This window comes from Centruroides sculpturatus, unplaced genomic scaffold (assembly GCF_000671375.1).
Source record: "Centruroides sculpturatus isolate CEXI.00-Female unplaced genomic scaffold, Cexi_2.0 scaffold518, whole genome shotgun sequence".
Lineage (NCBI taxonomy): Eukaryota > Metazoa > Arthropoda > Arachnida > Scorpiones > Buthidae > Centruroides > Centruroides sculpturatus.
Window position 1 is genome coordinate 118356 of NW_019384901.1, and position 20318 is coordinate 138673.

Sequence of the window (20318 nt, forward strand, 5' to 3'; positions counted from 1 at the left end):
AATGAAAAAAGTGTGCTTCTACGATTTGTTCAAAATTTTAAAGCATACAAGTATGCAATATGCATAGTTTGTTACATCATAAATGTCTATTACAAAACGTTGTTTTGAAACAACATCGGATATTCAGTAATTGAAAATATTAAAAGAGATAAATTAAATCGAATTTTTACAAAATAAAACTGGTATAAAATTTTACTATATCATCATATTTTAGAATTTTATTTATTATCTCTGTAAAAGAAAAAATTTCAAAACCAAAAGAAATACTTTTACAGAACAGATAGATAAATTCTGTTATGTTTTTTAATTCGCTGATTTCCTAAAACTGATTTTTCATGTTTATAATTAATATATGACAATGCAGAATAAAAATTGTAAACATTTTGAATTGCTTTCAAAAAGCATTTTTAAAATCAATATAAGATTTGAGTAAAGCGAAATAGCGAAATCAAATTCACATTCCATGAAAAAAAAAATGCAACATATAAATCGGTAGTTAACAACGATATGCAGAAAGTTCGTCTACTATATAATTCAAAAATTTATATCTTACATGTCTAAGAAATCACCAGTTGTGCCATTTACTGTTAAAATCATATAAATAATGATTCCAAATTAAGAATCTTGTAAAAAAAAAATTTAAATAATACTGTAATAGGAAAATAACTATTAGTGACACTATCATGTGCGCTTATAACTGCATGATTTAATTATAGAAATTTGAATTTCCTGACGATTTTCTCAGAAAAAAAAGCAGACTACTGAAAAGTCAGTGTCGTTGCAATAGTTTCGTTCTTATGTAATAAAGACGTCTTCAGAAAAATCTCGAATATATTGATAAAATAAAATATAAACGAACATAATTGTATACTGTACTTCTCAGAATTTTTTCTTCTGAAATTTAGATAGTAGGCTATTTAAAATTTCTGAAAATATATGAAGATACAAATTTCATAATTAGAAAAATAACGATAAACCGTGAAAACTTTATCGTCATAATTTTAATTAAAATTTTGTATGCAATTTGAAACAAATTGCCATTCAACAATTCGCCAGTCCTTGGAGTATATTCTAGTTGCACACTTCTTTGGAGTTGTGTGATCGTGGAGAACTGGTCTTTACAGGAGCTAGTTGTTACGGTAGAAGCATTCATAAAAACCAACTCTGTCACAGTTATAGAGCGACTGTTTCGGCGTCATTTTAACACACGACATGCCCCCTGAAGAGTTGTTAGTTAGGAAGTGGCGGGAAGAAAATTCAGTGCGGGATCCATGACATTCCACAGAACATTCCCCACCAGGTTATGGGTTCTCTTCCATCCAGAATGGAACAATGTTTTGAAATTTGAGTGACCATCTCGTGGACATTATTTTCAAGACATAACTGAAGCATTGTCTTAAACACAGTTCAATTTGACAACCTTTTGTGGCAATAAAATCTGTGATAAAACACATAGGTGGAAAGATTTTCTAAAATCAGTCAGTTGTTTATGCTGCACCCTGTACAGTGGTACCTCAGGATACGAACGCCCCAGCATAAGAAATTTTCAGGATACAACATGAAATTAGAACATATTTTTGCTCCACGATACGAACAAAAACTCACCATACGACGTTACATTAGTTCGCAGCGCCATTTTTTATTCACTTCTGTTCATTGGTCTCAGTCCGCGTGTTTGCTTCGTCGTGGAAGGATCTCGCTCGATAAAGGAAATCTTGAGGTATTATCAGAAAGTGACTGATTTTATTGAAAAGAAACATCCCGAAAAGGTTCACACTGGCCGTATTGCTGCTCGGAGTAATGACATTTGCCTAAGTCATTTTAGAAACATTTTAAAAAGTAGGCAAAGCCAAACCTCTTTGGATAGATATTTTACCAAGCGACCTCTATCCAGTGAAAGTGCTGATGGAAGTGAAGGAAAGAAAGCAAAAAGCAGTGAATAAAAATTAAAAATATATATATAAAACAACACTAATTTTTTAATCTTTTCTAAGTTATTGTTACATTATGTTATGTAAGTTAAGTTTTAGTATCATTTCCCTTCTCCCTCCATCAGTTTACACCTCCACCATCGTCTATCCTCAAAGGTAAAGTGCAAATATAGCTACATTTTTTTTAAATCAATTATTATTCTATTATGGTTATTTATACATTTACAACTACAAAACGCATTTTTCAGTGTTTTCCTTACTATAGTTTTTTTTATGTACTACTTAGCTTTAATTTGAATGTGTTTTTCGTGTTGGAGCGAATTATTTGGTTTTACATGTAATCGTATGGGGAAAAATGATTCACCTTACGATCTTGATTTTCATGATACGATCTCAGTTTCGGAACGGATTAATTCGTATCCTGAGGTACCACTGTATTTGGAAGGTAAAATATTTCAGCAAAATTTCACATTGAATTTAAAAAATAACTGCAACTTTTAATCATATTTTTAATAACTTTTTAATTTAAAATATATGTTCTCCACCTGAAATTAGTAGTGTCTTGCCCGTGTACAGTACATAATACTTTTCCGTTAGCAATAGAGTCATGTCGGTCATCTATCCAACACCATTTTTGAATTGAAGTAACTTGTCTTCCAGTTTGCATGGGAAGTTCTCATAGTTAATCAGGGCCTCCTGCCCCCAAGGTTTCCATATCTGGTCTCGTCTTTCATCTATCTAACTCCATTCTCAAGATTAAATTAATTAAGGAAAGAGAGACGGACGGACGATAGTGTTTGTTTTTTTGGGAGGGCTGCAATTTGAAAAATTGTAAACTTATAAATTCAAGAAAAAATCAATCGATGGCGATTGCTTTGTTGTGTTTTGTTCGTTTTTCGCATCTATTTTCCATTTAGGCGCACGTTATACTGTTTTTATTTTTGACTTCTAGGCCTAAATTCCGTTAGGTGCGCTCGTCGCATCAGAAAGCATGGACATTGTCACTTTAATATCTTTGTATATTGAAAACGAATTCATCGACTCCTATTTTTTAGTTTCCGGGCTCAGTTAATAGACAAGAGGGAAAGTAACACACACATCAACATTGTTAATGTGTGTGTGTGTGTGTTTGTGTGTGGCACGATTTTGTTTACACTTTTTGAAGCTTAATAACTCTAGTGCTTTCTGAAATTTTGCAGGAAGGTTTGTTTATCAGAAAGATTCGTGCCATTAAATTTTGATGGTTTAAGGTCGACGGGGTGGGGAGATGAAGGGTGGTCGTGTGCTATATCTCGAGTAGGGTCGGATTAAGGACGATTTTACTTGTTATTATCATTTACAATTTTTTTTTATAAAACCTCTCAAAATAAAGCTTTTTGCCATTTTATAATAATTAAAAGTGTAAACAGTTTTCTAATGAAATATTGTAACAGAAAGCTCCATCAGAATTTTAAATGTTGCCGGGAAAGTTATGCGAATCGTTGCTGATTTTTTTATATTTAAATAGATCCACATTACATTTCTGAATTCGTCGTCTCAATTAATGAAAAATGGCAAAGTTTTATCGATCCATTAAATTATGAGAACGAACTCGATTCTATAAGCCCATACAAGACGTTCTAGCGACCGTGAAACATCGCACGACAAAGTCGTGAGACTCGTGCGATATCACTTTGTCGTGCGCGCTCGTGAAACGGCCTTATATGTATATCGAAAACGAAATCATAAACCCCCATATTACATTTTTGGATTCCGCATCGCAATTAATTGAAAATGGCAAAGTCTATCGAACGGATTTTGAGAACGAACACAATTCTGTAAGCCTCATAGAAGCAGCTTTGCTAATGCTCAGCTTCAAGTATTTTTTTGTAGCTCAATCATAAAATATGAATGAAAGATACAGACTATATGAAATTACACTAATTCAAAATAAAGGTGGTGTCCTTTTAAAATGTTATTAATTTCTCAATTTAAGCAATTAATTGCAAAATTTAAAAATATACACTATTTGCAGAAAAAAATTTTTGAATGATTTTTTGAGAATGTTTAAATTTTAAAAAATAATTTTTTAAAACACAAAATTAAATAAGACCACCAGTTCATACTTTCATTTAGATCATAAAATCAATGTCTGATTTTTCACTGCAGTTGTTAAGCATTTATAATGAAAAATAAATGCTTATTAAATAACTCAAAAAACAGGGTAAATCATTTAAACAAAAAAAACAACTAATTTTGCTGTTACATACCAATTTTAGCCATTGATTGTATAATGACAAGAAGATCTAACAGTTATTGAGAAACAATTATAAAATTATTGTGATTAAAATTTAAGTTTACTAAATTTGAAGGTTAGGTACTTTGTAATTTCTTTCAAAACTTAGTAGTCACTTAAAAAATGAACACTTTAAATCAAGTTGGACTCTGTATTCTTTAGAATAATTTTTACATAAGTCAATAAACTGCACATACTATGTTGTGATTATGCATTCAAATTTATACTTTGTCATGTACAGTACTGTAAGTCTGTTTTTAAAAGACAAACAGTTCTTTACCAAAAGGTTAGAGTCTTAAAGGAACAACAAATATTCTTTTTGATATACAGTACTTAAAATTCATTCTTTATATAAATCAATTTGAATTTTTCTGTATTTTTTTACACAGATTTATCATTATTTTTCAAGTTTTGCATTATCTTTACAATCATTATATGATATTATATTAAAATTATTAATATGAAATAATAATATATAATTTTTATTTTTTTATAGAAATGAAATAAAATTATAACAGGTGATAATGTGTTACAATAATTTAAACATTATACAATGTTTAAATTAGTTAATTTTATTGGCATTATATCATGTATAAGTGGGATGTCAATTTTTTTAGAACAAAAAACAATACACTATCTCTACAAATATCTGTAAGTTTAAGGGTAACAAATTAATAAGGTGAAGATACTGTTTGATTAATAAAACAATTTCCAAACCATTTTGTCAAACAAACAAGCAAAAATAAAAGAAGATAATGAGTTAGTTTTTTTTTTTTTTTTGAAAAATATATTATTGTTCATCTTTAAAAAATTTTAATGAAACAACACTGTTTATTTCCCAAAAATACAAAGAATTGCTTTCAAAAGTTGTCTATAAATGCAATATATAGAATTATAAGTATTGATTTTCTTATTATTATAAACATTTTTATAACAATCATCAAATTATGTTTTAAATATAGTTTTATCACAATCTTGTTGAAAATGATTTATTCACAAATCTCATCAACTACAATCTATTCAAATGATTCAGCTTGCTATTATTGCTTCTTTATTGTGTAGGTTGAAAATTATGTATATTAAATTCTCATTTTACATTACAAATCTTAAAGAAAAATGATTGTGATTTGCATCTGAAATTTTAATTAAAATGTGTTTTTCTCATTCAAATAAATGGTTAAGATATTTCACAATAACTAATATCTCCAATAAAAATCCACCATATATAAACTTCAGAACTTTAAAAAAGGCTTTCTTTCTATGGCAGTCAAAAACAATAAAAAAAAATCACTTGACTACCAAATTATTGGACTGCTTGGCTTGAAAAAATTTGTCTGCATTTTCATCAACCATGTTTTCTGAAAATGATCAATAACAAAATAATTTTACAATATAAGCATTCCTGTTATGAATGATATCAAATTTATAGCTACTTTTTAGTTTTATCTGAGTTCAAGTCTGGGTCAATCTGAATTTTTCAAGAATGAACTGACTCAAAAATATCAAGTTATGATTAAAACACATGCATTTGATATGAAAAAAATATAAGCATTATTAAAAAATCCTCTTAGTGCCCACAAGGCAGAAAATAAAAAAATAAAAAAATTACAATTACTAATCCACTCTCGCTGTAATTAATCGGGCTATAATAGCCTGATTAATTATGGCGAGAGTTAGGATTAGTATCAATACATCAGGTTTGGGATATTGTTATATAAAGTTACAATTGTAAATTTTGATTCATTTTGATTATAAAATTTTTTAAAGTGCATGAAATTTTCTCTATCTGATACAAGAAAAACTACAATTTCAACCATTCTTACTTTTATAAGTTTTTCATTATTTAATAACTTTTCAACATTCTAGTATTTTGACTATATTTCAGTGTAATGAAATTTTACTATAAAGAATGTATTTTGTTATCCCATTTTACTGTATCAATACCAACACTGTAGATCTCTTGATAGAATTACAATAACCTTAATACATCTATACATATATATATATATAGATTTATATATTTTAGTGATATATATATATAAATCAAATACAAATACCCATCATAAAGACAAACATATATTAAGAGTAATGTACAGTACATATGCATATGAATTGCATATAGCACTTTCAAGAATAAAAAATTTAATATTTTAAAGCACTGTTGTGTTCATTACCACATTACCAGGTCAGAGTGCTCAAAAACATTAGATAAAATTTATGAAATTTTTATTTCTTTGTTATATGAAGGACAGACTATGATATCTATGTATATCCAATTCCATATTATATATCTGTACAAATGCAATATTTTAAATTTAAAATGGTTTTCTTTATTCCATAGAAATTAATACTATAGTGATCAGATTCTGAACCAAGGAGTGAAAATATTTGACTATTCAGAGAGATTTATCTTAAAAATATTCCTAAGGGTTCTACTTTATACTATTAAAGTTCTACTGTATAAAACTAATATTACATCAAACTGAAAGAAAAAATTGAATATAATGGAAAAATTGAATATAATGGAAAAATTGATTTACTATTCAACCAAAAACAATGAAAAAAAAGAAATCTAATTTACCTATCAGATATCAGACTCATACTTTTTTGCATGTCAAATGTCAAATTTGTGTGTTTAATGTCAAAGCAGATTTTTTTTAATGTTTGCTATAAACAAAAATCTGCTTTGACATAGAGAGCTTTAGTGATAAAACACCTAATATTGTCCTTAGAGAGCATGCATAGATATATAAAATTTGAATGCTTTTCAGTAAAACTTTAATGCTTTCTCACACCTTCAATTTGTGAAACAATTCTTTATTGTCTTAGATTCAGATTCAGATTAATAGAAACTGAATTCACTGTAAATATTCAAGGAAATAGTTAAGAATTCTAGAAATCAATTTTATTTACAACTGAAATATTATCTATTAAAATTAATGAGTTAAAATTATTGATTTTTGTTTTTGTTTTTCATATTGTTGAATGACTTCAATTGGTTAATCGTAGGAAATTTTAATTAAAACCTTTTTAGTTGTGGTTTAAAGACAAAAAAGAGTAACAATTTTGTATTGATAACTTGCATATGACCTATGTTTAAAAATCAATTCAAAAACATATACAGATTATGCAATGATTTGGGTTAGCTTCCAATTTTTCTCACAAATATGAACTCATAAAACAGTTTTTTCTTTGAACTTAACAAGAACATCTTTCAAAACAAGCAATTATTTTATTATGACATTAAAAATTGCAGCCTGGCATTGTGACAATCATATTTTTTGATTTATTTAATTTAAAATATGTGGTTTCCACCTCAAATTAGCAGTGTCTTGCCCTGTATATCATACTTTTCCTTTACAAACTGAGTTATGCTAGTCATCTATCTAACACTTTTCAGGGGAAGTTTTTAAATTGAAATAACATGACCTCCAGTTTGCATCAGAAGTTCATATATAGTTAATCAGGGCCTCCTGCCCCTAAGGTTTCCATATCTAGTCTCATCTTTCATCTATCTAATTCTGTTCTCAAGATTAAGGAAAGACAGATGGACGAACGGACAACAGTGGAAATTTATAGGTCTGCATTATTTTCAAATTGCAGCCCAAAAAATATGAAAAATCCTCTTCATACTGTAGACATTCATATGCCATAAATTTTGTAATTTTTCTTGAAATCACCAATATCTTCAGGGATTTCAGAAAATGCATCAACTTTAATTCTCTCATTCATTCTATGTCAATCTGTGCTTTAACTGATATTATTAGACACTACTATCTGAATTTGTATCTTCCTGGTAAATCTATGGTAATTTCCCATCTCTCATAATAATGTCTTTAATAATTTTTTCAAGGTTTATATAGCATGTGTTATAAACTACAATGGATTTTCATACAAAATTTACAGTAATAAGTTAGTGTCATACATAGATTTTGTTTTAAACTTTTCAAGTTTGACTCTGTTAATTTATAGTATTTTTATAGTAATTTTATACAATTCATTTAATATCTTACTTTTTATATGTTGAAGAAATATATATTTTAAAATTTAAATTCAATATTAATTCAATAAATCAAAAATTTTTGTGTTAAATTTTAAGATTCACATTAGATTGAAGCACTTCTCCCTTCAAAATACAAATATTGATAAGTTTTGAAAAACAGATTTTATTTCTTAAAAGTGAAGATAATTTCTTTATGCTATTTTTGTATTGTATAACTTGCTCATTATCATCTAAGTTCATTTGATCTAATCAAGAATATACAATGAGATTATTAAGTAAATATTGATTGATCAAATTAATGAAGTACACAAAATTACAGAAAGTTTATTCCTCTTATATAAATATAAGCACAGTTTAGAGATAAAATTATGAGATAAAAAGTAAGAAAAGTTTTGAGTGTAGTAAATTGTATAAAACAGCATATAATTAGTTTAATTTATTACATTAAAGTTCATTTAATCTCAATGGGATGTGTTAACATTGGACTAATTATTCTGTATGAATCAATTATCCAAAAGGAAATAAGAGATAATTTGCAAATCAAAAAAGAAAAGATAACCAATTCAAATTAATTCATAATTAATTGTTAAAAAAAATCACTGCTCAAAACATTACAGTATTTCAAAATTCATTCTTGTTTTTCAGAAATGAATCAATATTAATCTTTCACAAAGAATTAAAAATATGTAGTGAACTTTTTCTAAAACTACTGCTGGCATGCCTATATAATGACTAAAAATAAAGTTCTGTTTTAGAAAAAAAAATGTAACAATAACTAAAAACAGTATTTAATACAACTAATTATTTAATTTTAATACTATAAACGTACACATTTACAGTATTTTCTAAACTTTTGTACATTCCATCTAAACCTTCTTTCTTTCTTATTTCTTGTTTTGAATTTAATGTCAGTTGCTAAATGCTGCCCTTTCAGTAACCAAGTTTTTACCTTTTTCTTCCAAAATATTACCATTGGTGTTTCTCCATATCTCATTTCTTAACAGTATTGTACTGTACAGTACATTCATTCAAAGAGAGCCTCTGACAAAGAGGAGGAGTCCTCAACCCATTTGCTTTCAGGTCTGCTCCAATTGGCCCACTGCATTTGTTGTGGCTGATAGGATGACCCAGTTTGTTTCATTTGTTTTTATTGTGCCAGTCACCAGACTTCTCACTTGAACATATAGAATCTCCTTACTGATAAACTAACTGTACTACCTACTGGTGCATTCTAGCTGAAAAGTAGTCATGAAAATATGTAAGGAATGCTAATAACTACTCAGCATTTTAAGGCAAAAATGTCTTAATTTTGAATGTGAAGAAATCATTTACTATTATTACTTGTTGGTGGTGAAAGACAAAAATAGTTGGGAAATTTGAAATGCGAAAATTTCTACAAATGACAATTACATTAACTAGTAATAATACAGTTTTTAAATAGAAATTCATATTTATCTTTTTTCCCTAATCCTTCCTTATTAAAGATAATTTCTGAATAAGAAATCACTACAATAACCAAAAATTCAAGGAAAAAAAAAAGAAGGAACGAACACATTAATAAAACTAAAGTTTTCAACCAACTTTATTGGCCACCATCAAGTTCACAAAAATTTAATATCATACATAAAATAGAATTTACCTAAAGGAGTCTACCCTCAACCATTTATTGGATAATAGAGTTGATAGCAAATTAGAGTAAATGGAGCCACAGCATGTCCCTTGAACATACATTTAAAAGAACATGAAAAATCTATTAGGAAGGGTCTTTCCACAACAGCTTTAGTAGCATACACTACCAACCATTAGGTGCAAGTCTACCTAGACAGAGTCATCCTAGACACTCATCACATCAGGACAAAGCCCAACTTAAACACTAGGAAAGAAATGAAATTTACAAGGCCAGTAGAAATTTTTCAGCTGTAAGTTAACAGATTCCATGATATACAAGTGATGACTAAGCAGCAACATCCAATCAAATATATGTTCTTTTAGTTCAAATTTTGTGAATTCTATTTTATGTTTGTCATTAATTTCATTTTAAACCAGACAATGGCCAATAAAATTGGTTGAAAATGTTAGTTTTAGCAAAAAAAGAACAGTTTAATATAAAATGTTCACCCTTTCTTTTTTTGCTGGATTTTTGATTATTGTGGTAATTTCTTACTTGTTTATCCAGTTCCTTTGATTGCTTTTTACAGGTAGTTGCTGAAATTATTAAATACAATACATAATTTTTAGATTAAAGTTCTTTGTAATATTTTGATCAACAATATAAAAATTGAAAAAGAGACTAATTTATTATATATAGATTATTTGAGTTTGTATATAATTGGAATTAGTTTACAGAAAAAACTAAACTATAGAAGAACCCTGATTATCCAAAGTAATGTGGACTAATACTACCTCAGATAACCAAAAATTCAGATAAAACAGAAACCATTTCAGATTAAAAATTATGAATACAAAAGATTTATATGATACATCATTTTTAAGCCTCTTTTTATACCTTAGTAAATTTAATCATATATAAGAACAATTTTTACATCATTTATTATACAGCATGTACCATAAGAATAAAAATGTGTATACCGTAGTCACATTTTAATATGAATGGTGTCTCACACATTAAAAATGGTAAAATGTAGCAGAAACAAATCATTTTGTAATGTTTATTATTATTTTAACTATCTTTTATGAATTACCATATAAAAAAGTGTATTCATTACAGGTTTACCTTGGATAATGCAGGACATTGGTTAATCAGGACTTGAATAATTGAGATTCGATTGTATTTGATAAGTTATAACTTTTGTAAAAATGATTTAACTATTGAAATAAAGAAAATTAATTATTATTAGATAAAGTAGTTTTCTTCTACTAGTAATACACTCAAGATTTAATCGTAAGGGAGCCGAATTAAACAGAAAAGCTTTTTAATGCGAATTCAATAAAATTCCTACCATAGGTAACCACTAATTCACAGGTAATATAGAAATAGAACACACAACACAATATAAATTAAAAAAATGATTTTTAATTAAAAAATATTTTTGGAAAATTTACTAGTATTTCTTTCCCTTTTACTTTTGGGATGCGAGGGCACCTTGGCCCACTCTTCTGGGTGCACCACTGTACTACAGTAGAGCAATAACATTATGTAGGTGAGACTATCAAAGTATAGTATATATTATTCAGTGTAATAACAAATCTGGAAAGTTAAATTTTTAATAAGAATGAAAATGCACAACAAAATTTATCTATAAAATTTTATTTATAAAAGAATATTTCTTAATATGTTTTAATTATGGTTAATCCAGTAGATGATTTGATTAAAGCTAGAAAAAAATAAGATATTCTAATAATTTTAAAGAATATTTAGACCGATTAATTAGACTCCTATTCAGCATTTTATAATGAAATTTTATACAGAGAAATTGATTTAATTCTGAAATTAATCAGTTTAAATTAGTAACTAAGTTTTAAATGAAAAATTTGAAGTAAAATTTGATCTATTATTTTCAAAATCTTAATCGGTACATCATTGCTTGTTTTTGATAGATATCACTTTTGGAGATTTTACCTATTAGTCAGGCCGTAAATTAATATAAAGATTAAATTAATACGAAATATTAGCATTATATTTCACGACAATATAAAAAATACTGATTTATTTAACCTTAAATACGACTCTTAAAGTCAAGGAAGTTGAAAGCTTTAATTACTAAAGTAAAATTTGGTTTCTCTATCAATCATTTTAAAATATGTATACTGAAAGAATATGTCAATCATGAATTATTTCATAGTAATCTTTTCATAAGCGTTAATAAATTAATTTATAAAATACACAGTATTAATTTGTAAAAATATATTACGACATAAGAATTGTCACCAATTGATTATGTTTATCATTTAATTTTCCTTCCGTAAATGCCGGAGGAAAATCTTAAAAATAAAAATCATTTTATAATTATTAAGTAAGCCAAACTATTTTCTGATATTACTTAAAACATTTTCTCATTGTCTAAACTATTACTCTGATTTTTAAATGTTTTGTAATATTGGCTCAATAGTTCCTTACTACATAAACGATGACGACACAACAGATCTTTTTTAAAAAGTTCTTTTTTGTCATCTACATCCTTTTCTTTGTATATTACTCATTAATTATCACTTAAATAATTAAATCCACTTCCATATATTCAAGACGATATGTGTTAAGCGTACGTCATTTAATATTTTAATCGTATATTATAAAAATATCATAAGCCGACTGAGAATCGAGAAGATAAAATTATAGCATAAAATATAATGGTATATTTGATTAGATTGGAACACGAATTTCAATATAAACGAAGTCTATTTTAGAACCGTTTTTTTGTTTATAATTTAGCGAGCGGATCCAAAATAAATTTCGTTTCTTAACCGATACAGTTAATCGCTATTTAATTATAATAAAAGATAAAAAGAATTACTTTATAAACGTCTCCATACGTTCCACTGCCGATCCTTTGAATCAAATCGTATTCGTCTTGAGGATTTCTTCTCGATATATCTATCATTGCCATGTTTCTATTCATTTCCGTCTCATCTGAAATATTTGCCCATGACTTTGATAATTGCGCCTCGAATAATATCAAAAAAGAAAAAAATAATAACTTTCTTAAACCACTACAAACAGTTCATCCATCTTTCTTGGATACAAACAGCAACAACTCTGTAAGGAAGGCTAGATGGCGCTTTTAGACGCTTATCGACTACATCTGACATATCGAACATCGCACCACTTTGACCGTGTTTGTTTATTTTAAACTGGTATTTTGATTGCTAATAAAGAACATAAAAGTGTCTAGATAAATATATTTATAAATAATATCGGTAAAAAAGTTATTAAATGTAAATAGAGATGAAAATGATAAATTGAAAAATGAAAAATGTAATCGGAAAAATCAAAGTGTGCTATAAAATAGAGAAGAAAAACTTCAGAGAGAGAGAGAGAGAGAGATCCTAATTATCAGTGGTGAAGCCAATTGTTATGAAATAGGAAGGATGAAATGTTAAGTAAAGTGGGTCGTCAGTTAAAACATTTTTGCGATAACTTGGATAAAAGATAAGGCAATTGTATTTGTGTACACCTTATGTGTGTTGAGTTTTAAATTGTTTTTATTGAAAGTAATTTATACACGTGTTACAGTTAGGGGACCACCTGTGAAGCTCTGTAAACCTGGAGATATTTCAGGCACGTGACTACCATCCACGCGCTAGCTAAGCCCGATTATAGGAACGGAGATTTACAAATGTATTAGGAAAACCGGGTGCATCTAGTAGAGGTAGTTACAACAATTTAACAAATTCCAATACATTACACTCAACTTGTTTTGTGTATTTATGTTATATCCTCAGGAGTATTGTATAAGTATTGTACTGTACATGCAGGGAAAAAGAGACGATTACTACGAAGAGGAATAACATGCTCAAAAATTTAACTATTTTATTCAGTAATGCTTAAAAATCAGTGCAACCCAGAAAAATAATCGTAACACCGTAACACCCGGAGTTCGGAGATGAAGTGTGAAAACCCGAAGAGGTGGCATCCTAGTTACAGTGTTGTAAACAGTACTTTTTCAGCCACATCAAATCTAAACTAGATTTAACTTTTCAAGGGCAAAATATAGTGAATTCGATTGATAATTTCTCCATGAATGTTAACTAGGCTAGTTTCCTAAATTTCTTGAAGTGCCGCCTAAACATTATTTTTAATTCATTTGCATTTGAAACCTTTCATTTGAAAAATATGTATTTTTTCGTGTATTTTTCCCATCTGTTCTCCCCTCTTTACGCTGAGTTCAACTCTTCTCTTTAGTTGACTTGTCGACATGACTAGCTTGCAAACACGTATTCCTATCTTACTGTTGTGTTTTGTGCGCGTTCAGGCGTTTCTGTAATAAGAGATTTTGTTTCTTGTGTTTATTGAAAGCAAAATTGCATTAGTAATTTTTTATTTCTATTATCATAAAACACTTAAAAGTTTCATCTAAATTGTGAGTTTACTTAAAAGACGGTATATGTGATCAGAGGGCTTTGAATTCAACATGGCAGTAGCGTACCGTGGGTGTCAGCCGCCCGGGGCGGAGGAAAATTTCGCCCCCCTTATTTAGGTATTTCAATTTAAAAGACCAAAATTCAATTTTGTCACAGAACAAGCAATGAAAATTTTGATGGTAGTGCAGCGACCTGTTTAAAATAGTTCTATTTGATATTAGCGGTGTATATGAACGCGAATGAATCGTACAAGCAAAAAAAAGGAGTTCGCAGGAATTCATCGGATGAAAAAGTTACTAGTTCACCCGGCGAGCCGATTCCCGGACTGTCCGGACGATAGCACTATCGTAGGCGCGATGCAAGTATAGATTAGGATGTTTCAAATTTTTACAAGATATTATTATTATTTATTGTGAAATTTTGCCGCCCCCTAAAAAGTGCCTCCCGGGGCGGGCCGCCCCTGCCGCCCCCACTACGGTACGCCACTGACATGGAAGGGGACTCGTTAGGAGAAGCGGATCCCTCCAGCGAAACGTAGCGCAATTTGAATCTGTGAATGATGCAGCTGATCTAGGTGAATTTTCACAGCAGAGTGAAGATAATCAACAACTTCCGCACTATTTTATTTAAAGTTTTTTTATACAGTGGGTGATCGGTTAACGAACAAATCGGATAACGAACACTTTCGCGAAAGATTTTTATACTCGGACAACGAACACCCCACAGAACAAACACAAGAAAAAGCGAAATAAAATAATGAATACTTATTGGTCTTCCCTTGTCTTCGGACAAGGGAAGACCAATTCGAAACTTTTTAGAGTGTGGGAGATGTCGACATCGACGATCAAGTCGGTATATACCGATCTGATAGTATTCCTCCGAACTTTGAAACTCTCCCTTGTAATTCCAGCCGTTTATTTTTCTGACAAAACAATTCTTTTATGTATTCGCGAAACTGTCGGGTAGGCACTCGTTAAGTTTTGCGTCTGTTTTTGTTTTCTAAAGGTGACAGTATAATAGCAAAGGTAGAGAGTGGGCAAAAGATGCCAAATGTTGCTGGGAAGTATGGCGTGAACAGGTCTACAGTAGGCCGCAGTTTAATCGTATTTAAGAAAAATACTGTATAATCAAGAAGACTCAAGCAGCTAAAGGAGTAATAAAAATTACATCTGAGAAATAAAGAACATCGAAGAGTTCATAATGGAACCTGAAACTGATCTGACGACAGAAGAAAGCCAAGATCTCTTGAATGAAGAACACCAAGAAACTCGGTGAGATATCTTTTCTTCTAAAAAAGAGGATTAATGCCGATATTTGTTATTAACCGGTTGATCACCCACTGTATTTTTAATTATTATGTGCAATTATTTATTGTGACATGTCACAATGTCGGGCTGCAATTTTTAATCATATATTTCATTTAAAATATATGCTCTTCATTTCAAATTAGTAGTGGCTTGCCCCTCTACATCATACTTTTCATTTAACGATAGAGTCGTGCCGGCCATCTATGTAAAATATTTTAGGCAGTGGCGTAGCGTAGTGGGGCGGAAAAATTTCACAATAAATAATAATAATATCTTGTAAAAATTTGAACCATTTTATTTCATATTTTGGTGGCACCTATGATTCGGACCGAGTGAAATGAGCACGGAATAGTGTTACCACCCGTCCGGTCTTCACCCGGACAGTATGGGAATCGACTCACTGTCCGGGTGAACTATTAATTTTGTCCGGGAATATCGTGAGCCACCTGGCGTCCTTTTTTTTACGATTCGTATTCATATACACCTCCAACATCCAATACAGCTGTCATCTAGGTTACTTACGTTACTCCTACCAAAGTCTCCCTAGTTCCTAACTGTAACTGATTTACAACCGGCATGCACTGCACACAGTGCCGGCCAGAGGCAAGATTTAGGATGGAGCGAGATCCTATTATGGCGCTCCCTGGTTGCCCCTAATTTATACCCTTTAATTTTCTTTACCACTGAGGCGCCTCCTAGGACTTAGCGCCTGGAGCGGCTGCTCCGTTCACCCTATGGTAGGGCCGGCTCTGACTGCACATTATTCTTCGATTGCAAAATGACATTATGCATGCATCAGGAACTGAATTTTAGTCTTTTAAATTGAGATATCTAAATAAGGGGGAGGCGAAATTTTCTTTTGCCCCGGGCGGCTGACACCCACGCTACGCCACTGATTTTAAGGATAAATTTTTGAATTAAAATAACATGACTTCTGGTGTCCCTAATGTTTCAATATCTAGTCTCGACATTCATTTATCTAATTCCGTTCTCGAGATTAAGGAAGGACAGACGACGACAGTGGGAATTTATAGGTCTACAATATTTTTCAATTGCAGCCCAGTAAAATAGCAAAAAGCGTAATTTTGGAAGTAGACGTAACGTAAGTAACCTAGGAATTCCTTGGAAAACCCATCTATACGCTGGGTTTTCCAAGGAATTCCGGAAACTGTGTCTAGAACACGCAAGAAAAGTGTCGAGAATTCGAGCAAATAAAGATTTATTACATAATCTTTTGATAACGTCAGTCCCAGTATTTACATCTACAAGAAGAAAACAAGCGTAGTTATTAATCCTGAAGTAACGAAGCTAATACAGGCTCTAAATATCCAAATAACAACAGCAACAAACACACGAGAAAAGGATAGTGATTCTCTTCGTAGTGAGGCTACCGATTCTGACGATAAAAATAGTTATGATAGTATGTAATGTACAAAAGTATGTTTCTTTTATGTTTTAAGATTTATTCTAATTATTGTAAATACATTTTGATTACAATTAAATTGTTCCATTCTTAACATAATTTTGTCCCGTTAGATTCGCGAAATCTAACGCTGTGAGATGGCTCTAAACAGTGCCGTAACTAGGGCGGTGCCAGCGGTGCCCAGGCACAGGGCGCAGAAATGACCTGGACCAAGTTTTGGGTCATAGTTTTGCATAGTTACAGTAAGCTCGCACCGGGCGTATAAAAGGCTAGTTACGGCGCTGGCTCTAAATCCAGCAATCGCACAGCCGCCGCCGTAATCTACGACGCTTGCAACTATGCCACTCGGTACGTCCTACAACCTCGGGCCAGCATTTACACAACGGAAGCATACGCAATCCTGTGCGCAATCCACTACGCTAAAATCACCACGGACGACGTTTATACCTGTTCTGGTTCCTATTCTGTCTTGTCGGCCATCGCGGCAACCAACTCCAGCAAAAATTCTATCAGCCTAATTCAAAAATTCTATTAGGTTGGCACTAAACAGGAAACCATTGCCAAACATATCCATCACCTACATATGGACACCCGCGCACGTGAGCATAGAGATAAATGAGAAAGCGGATTCCCTTGCATGCTACACAATCATCATCACGGCCGAGGACCTTAGAAAATTAGGCAAGCGTGACCTCCAAACCCAAATGCAGGCCGATTGGGACTTCTACACACACGCCAAAAAGTACCCACGGCTGGGCACGGTAACAACTCTTAACACTTTAATAGTGATTGGTACACTATTCTAATCAACACAGCACGAACCAACTCTCTCCTCACTAATACCTTTCTGTTCGCAGCCGGATAGCCGAGCGGTCAGGGTGGCATCCTACCGCTGGGGGACCCTGGTTCACATCCGAACGGGTCGAAAATTCCCCAGGAATTTTTCGGCGGGTGGTCCGTTCTGATGTATCGGCGCCAAGTGCCCCGTCCCTCACCACCCGGCAGCCCCATTGTGGGCCTGGCCGAACCCATAATGGGCTTGCAAAAAAGAGGCCCTCTTAGTGCCCACAGGACGGAAAGAGTTAAAAAAAAAAACACCTTTCTGTATATTAGAAACCTCAGCGCCCTAATCGTTGCAATTACTGCCCGACCGAGAAAAATGTTAAAGACCGCTTGGATGCCTGCCGTATTTTCGATACAGCACAAATCTCCATCATACAGACTTCCACCTCCACCAATCATCATCACATTAAAACCATTAGCGAATGCCTAGCGCTATGTTCACTCTTAGCATGTATTCAAGTCCCAACAGATTTCTTCCGCACCTATATCAGGAATTACACCAAGTGCCCATGTTAGATATTCACACCCCCTGACCTTCCCCGGGGCGACAAAGTCCCGCAATGGACGAACCACCAACGCCAACAAATCCGAAAAAAACGGGACAAAATAGCCATCGTAGCTGACGCCTAACCATCCCGCCAGAGGGCGAGCAAGCAATTTGTCTTAGGTAACAAGGATATAAATACAGTACCAATTTTTAAGACAACGCGTAATGTCGTAGTTTATTATTATTGCGCATAAGGAATTTTAGATGCTCATATTTTTGTTTATGGAAAACAGCGTGTCAGCTATAAATTTCGATTATTGAATTCAACGGTGATTTTTTTTATTTAATTCTATTTGTGTGATACTACGTGACAGTCGAGCGGAATAAATGATATCGACTAATCTGGCAAAACAATAGTTTTATCTTTATTGAAGCTTGATTAACTTGAACAACAAATTAGTCATTTGCAGTTATAAAAAATATATTTGGAAATTGTTTCATACCATTGTTTTTTTTTTTTATTTTTAAACGATGTACGAAATAAACTTAGGCAATAAAGTTTAGTAGAAGTTACATTTAGGCTTTGCTATGTCTTCGTGTCGTCCAGGCAAGTTTGAATTAGGGTGTCCTGTGTACTGTACAGCGTTGATTTTAGTTATTTTTTCTTCGGGGAAATTTTTGGCAGGAAATGTTTTCCTATAAAAGATTGGTTTGGTACTCCCTGTTAGTGGGGGGCCCCCCATGCAATTGCCCTTTTTGCCCATAGGAAACACCACTGTATGTATTTATAAACAAACTAGAAGATGAGCCTTGCGCTGCTCTGGCAAAAAATAAGAACAGCAAATATTAGATTAATTTATACTTCTAACATTACTATATTATATTATAGTATTTGATTTATATTTATTAAGGTTATCTTACATAAGATTTTATCACACCGTGTGCTCAATCTAACACATTTAAAAATTATTTAAATTGTGTACGGTACAGGAATAAAGAATTTTTAAAACGTGTTAAAGGCTGGTATACACGGTAAGGAAATCCTCAAAGGATATGCTTAACAGACGAAAAAAACTCGGATATAACTGGCTGGATTGAACATAGTAATTTACAAAACTTATTAAAATATCTCCCAACGTATAAAGAATTATTTTTATTTAAAAATGGATAGATAGAAAAAAAAATCACGGTTAATCTTCAAAGGATTTCCTTACCGTGTATAACAGCCTTAAATTAGATTGGTCATTTGGTGTGATAAACTCTTACATAAGATAACGTTTATAGTTATACAAGTTCGGACAAGTGCACTGTGTATCTCGCCAACCATACAACTGCTCCATGCAGTTACCTATCTCGTATAGGTACGCATCTTGCCCCTCACCACCCACTGACACCAAAAATATAACGCTTACCTAGATGATATCTTTTAATTTATATGAATGTTTAATGGAATAATATACAGCCTATGTCTACCCTGAAAGTCCATTCTAAATATTGGTGAAAGAATTTTTGAAATCGGATGAGTAGTTTCGGAGATTACCTCCTACATCCAAACTTCACAAACATTACCTCTTTATAATATTAGTATAGATTACTTAAAGGTAACTTCTATCTAAACCAAAGATACAAATGAGTATTATTTAAACATTTTTATCTTCTTTAATATTAAATAAGATAACAAATAAAGTACATTAAACAATGTTTGAAAATACAGTATATTCAGACAAGAATATTAATAAATGTCAATTCCATTTTACTAAAACGTTAAAAATTATTGAATGGAGGAAAATAGATAATTCTAAGAGTTTAAATATTTTTTTTATAACATTTTTTAATATAGTTTGTATAGAATATAAATTTTGAAGATATGGTAGAAATTCTTGAAAACATTAGATGAAATAATGACTAATAAATTGAATATTTTTTATAATCTATTCATAGTGTTTTCAATATTTTAAAAATTTCTGTAAAAGCTTTTTTACTATCTTTAAACAAAGTATTACACTGAAT

At 31.1% G+C, this 20318-nt stretch overlaps 1 protein-coding gene across 1 annotated transcript in view; it reads right to left on the reverse strand.

The window, feature by feature from the left end:
- LOC111631487 (mitogen-activated protein kinase kinase kinase kinase 5-like) overlaps positions 1 to 13003 on the reverse strand; it is a 64940-nt gene extending 51937 nt beyond the window's left edge. The window contains exons 1-2 of the mRNA XM_023375731.1: positions 12886 to 13003; positions 12682 to 12797 (exon numbers count right to left, since the gene is read on the reverse strand). Coding sequence (XP_023231499.1) covers positions 12682 to 12797; positions 12886 to 12985 — 216 coding nt within the window. The 5' untranslated portion in view covers positions 12986 to 13003. The remainder of the gene's footprint in view (positions 1 to 12681; positions 12798 to 12885) is intronic.
- Between the last annotated feature and the right edge of the window lie 7315 nt (positions 13004 to 20318).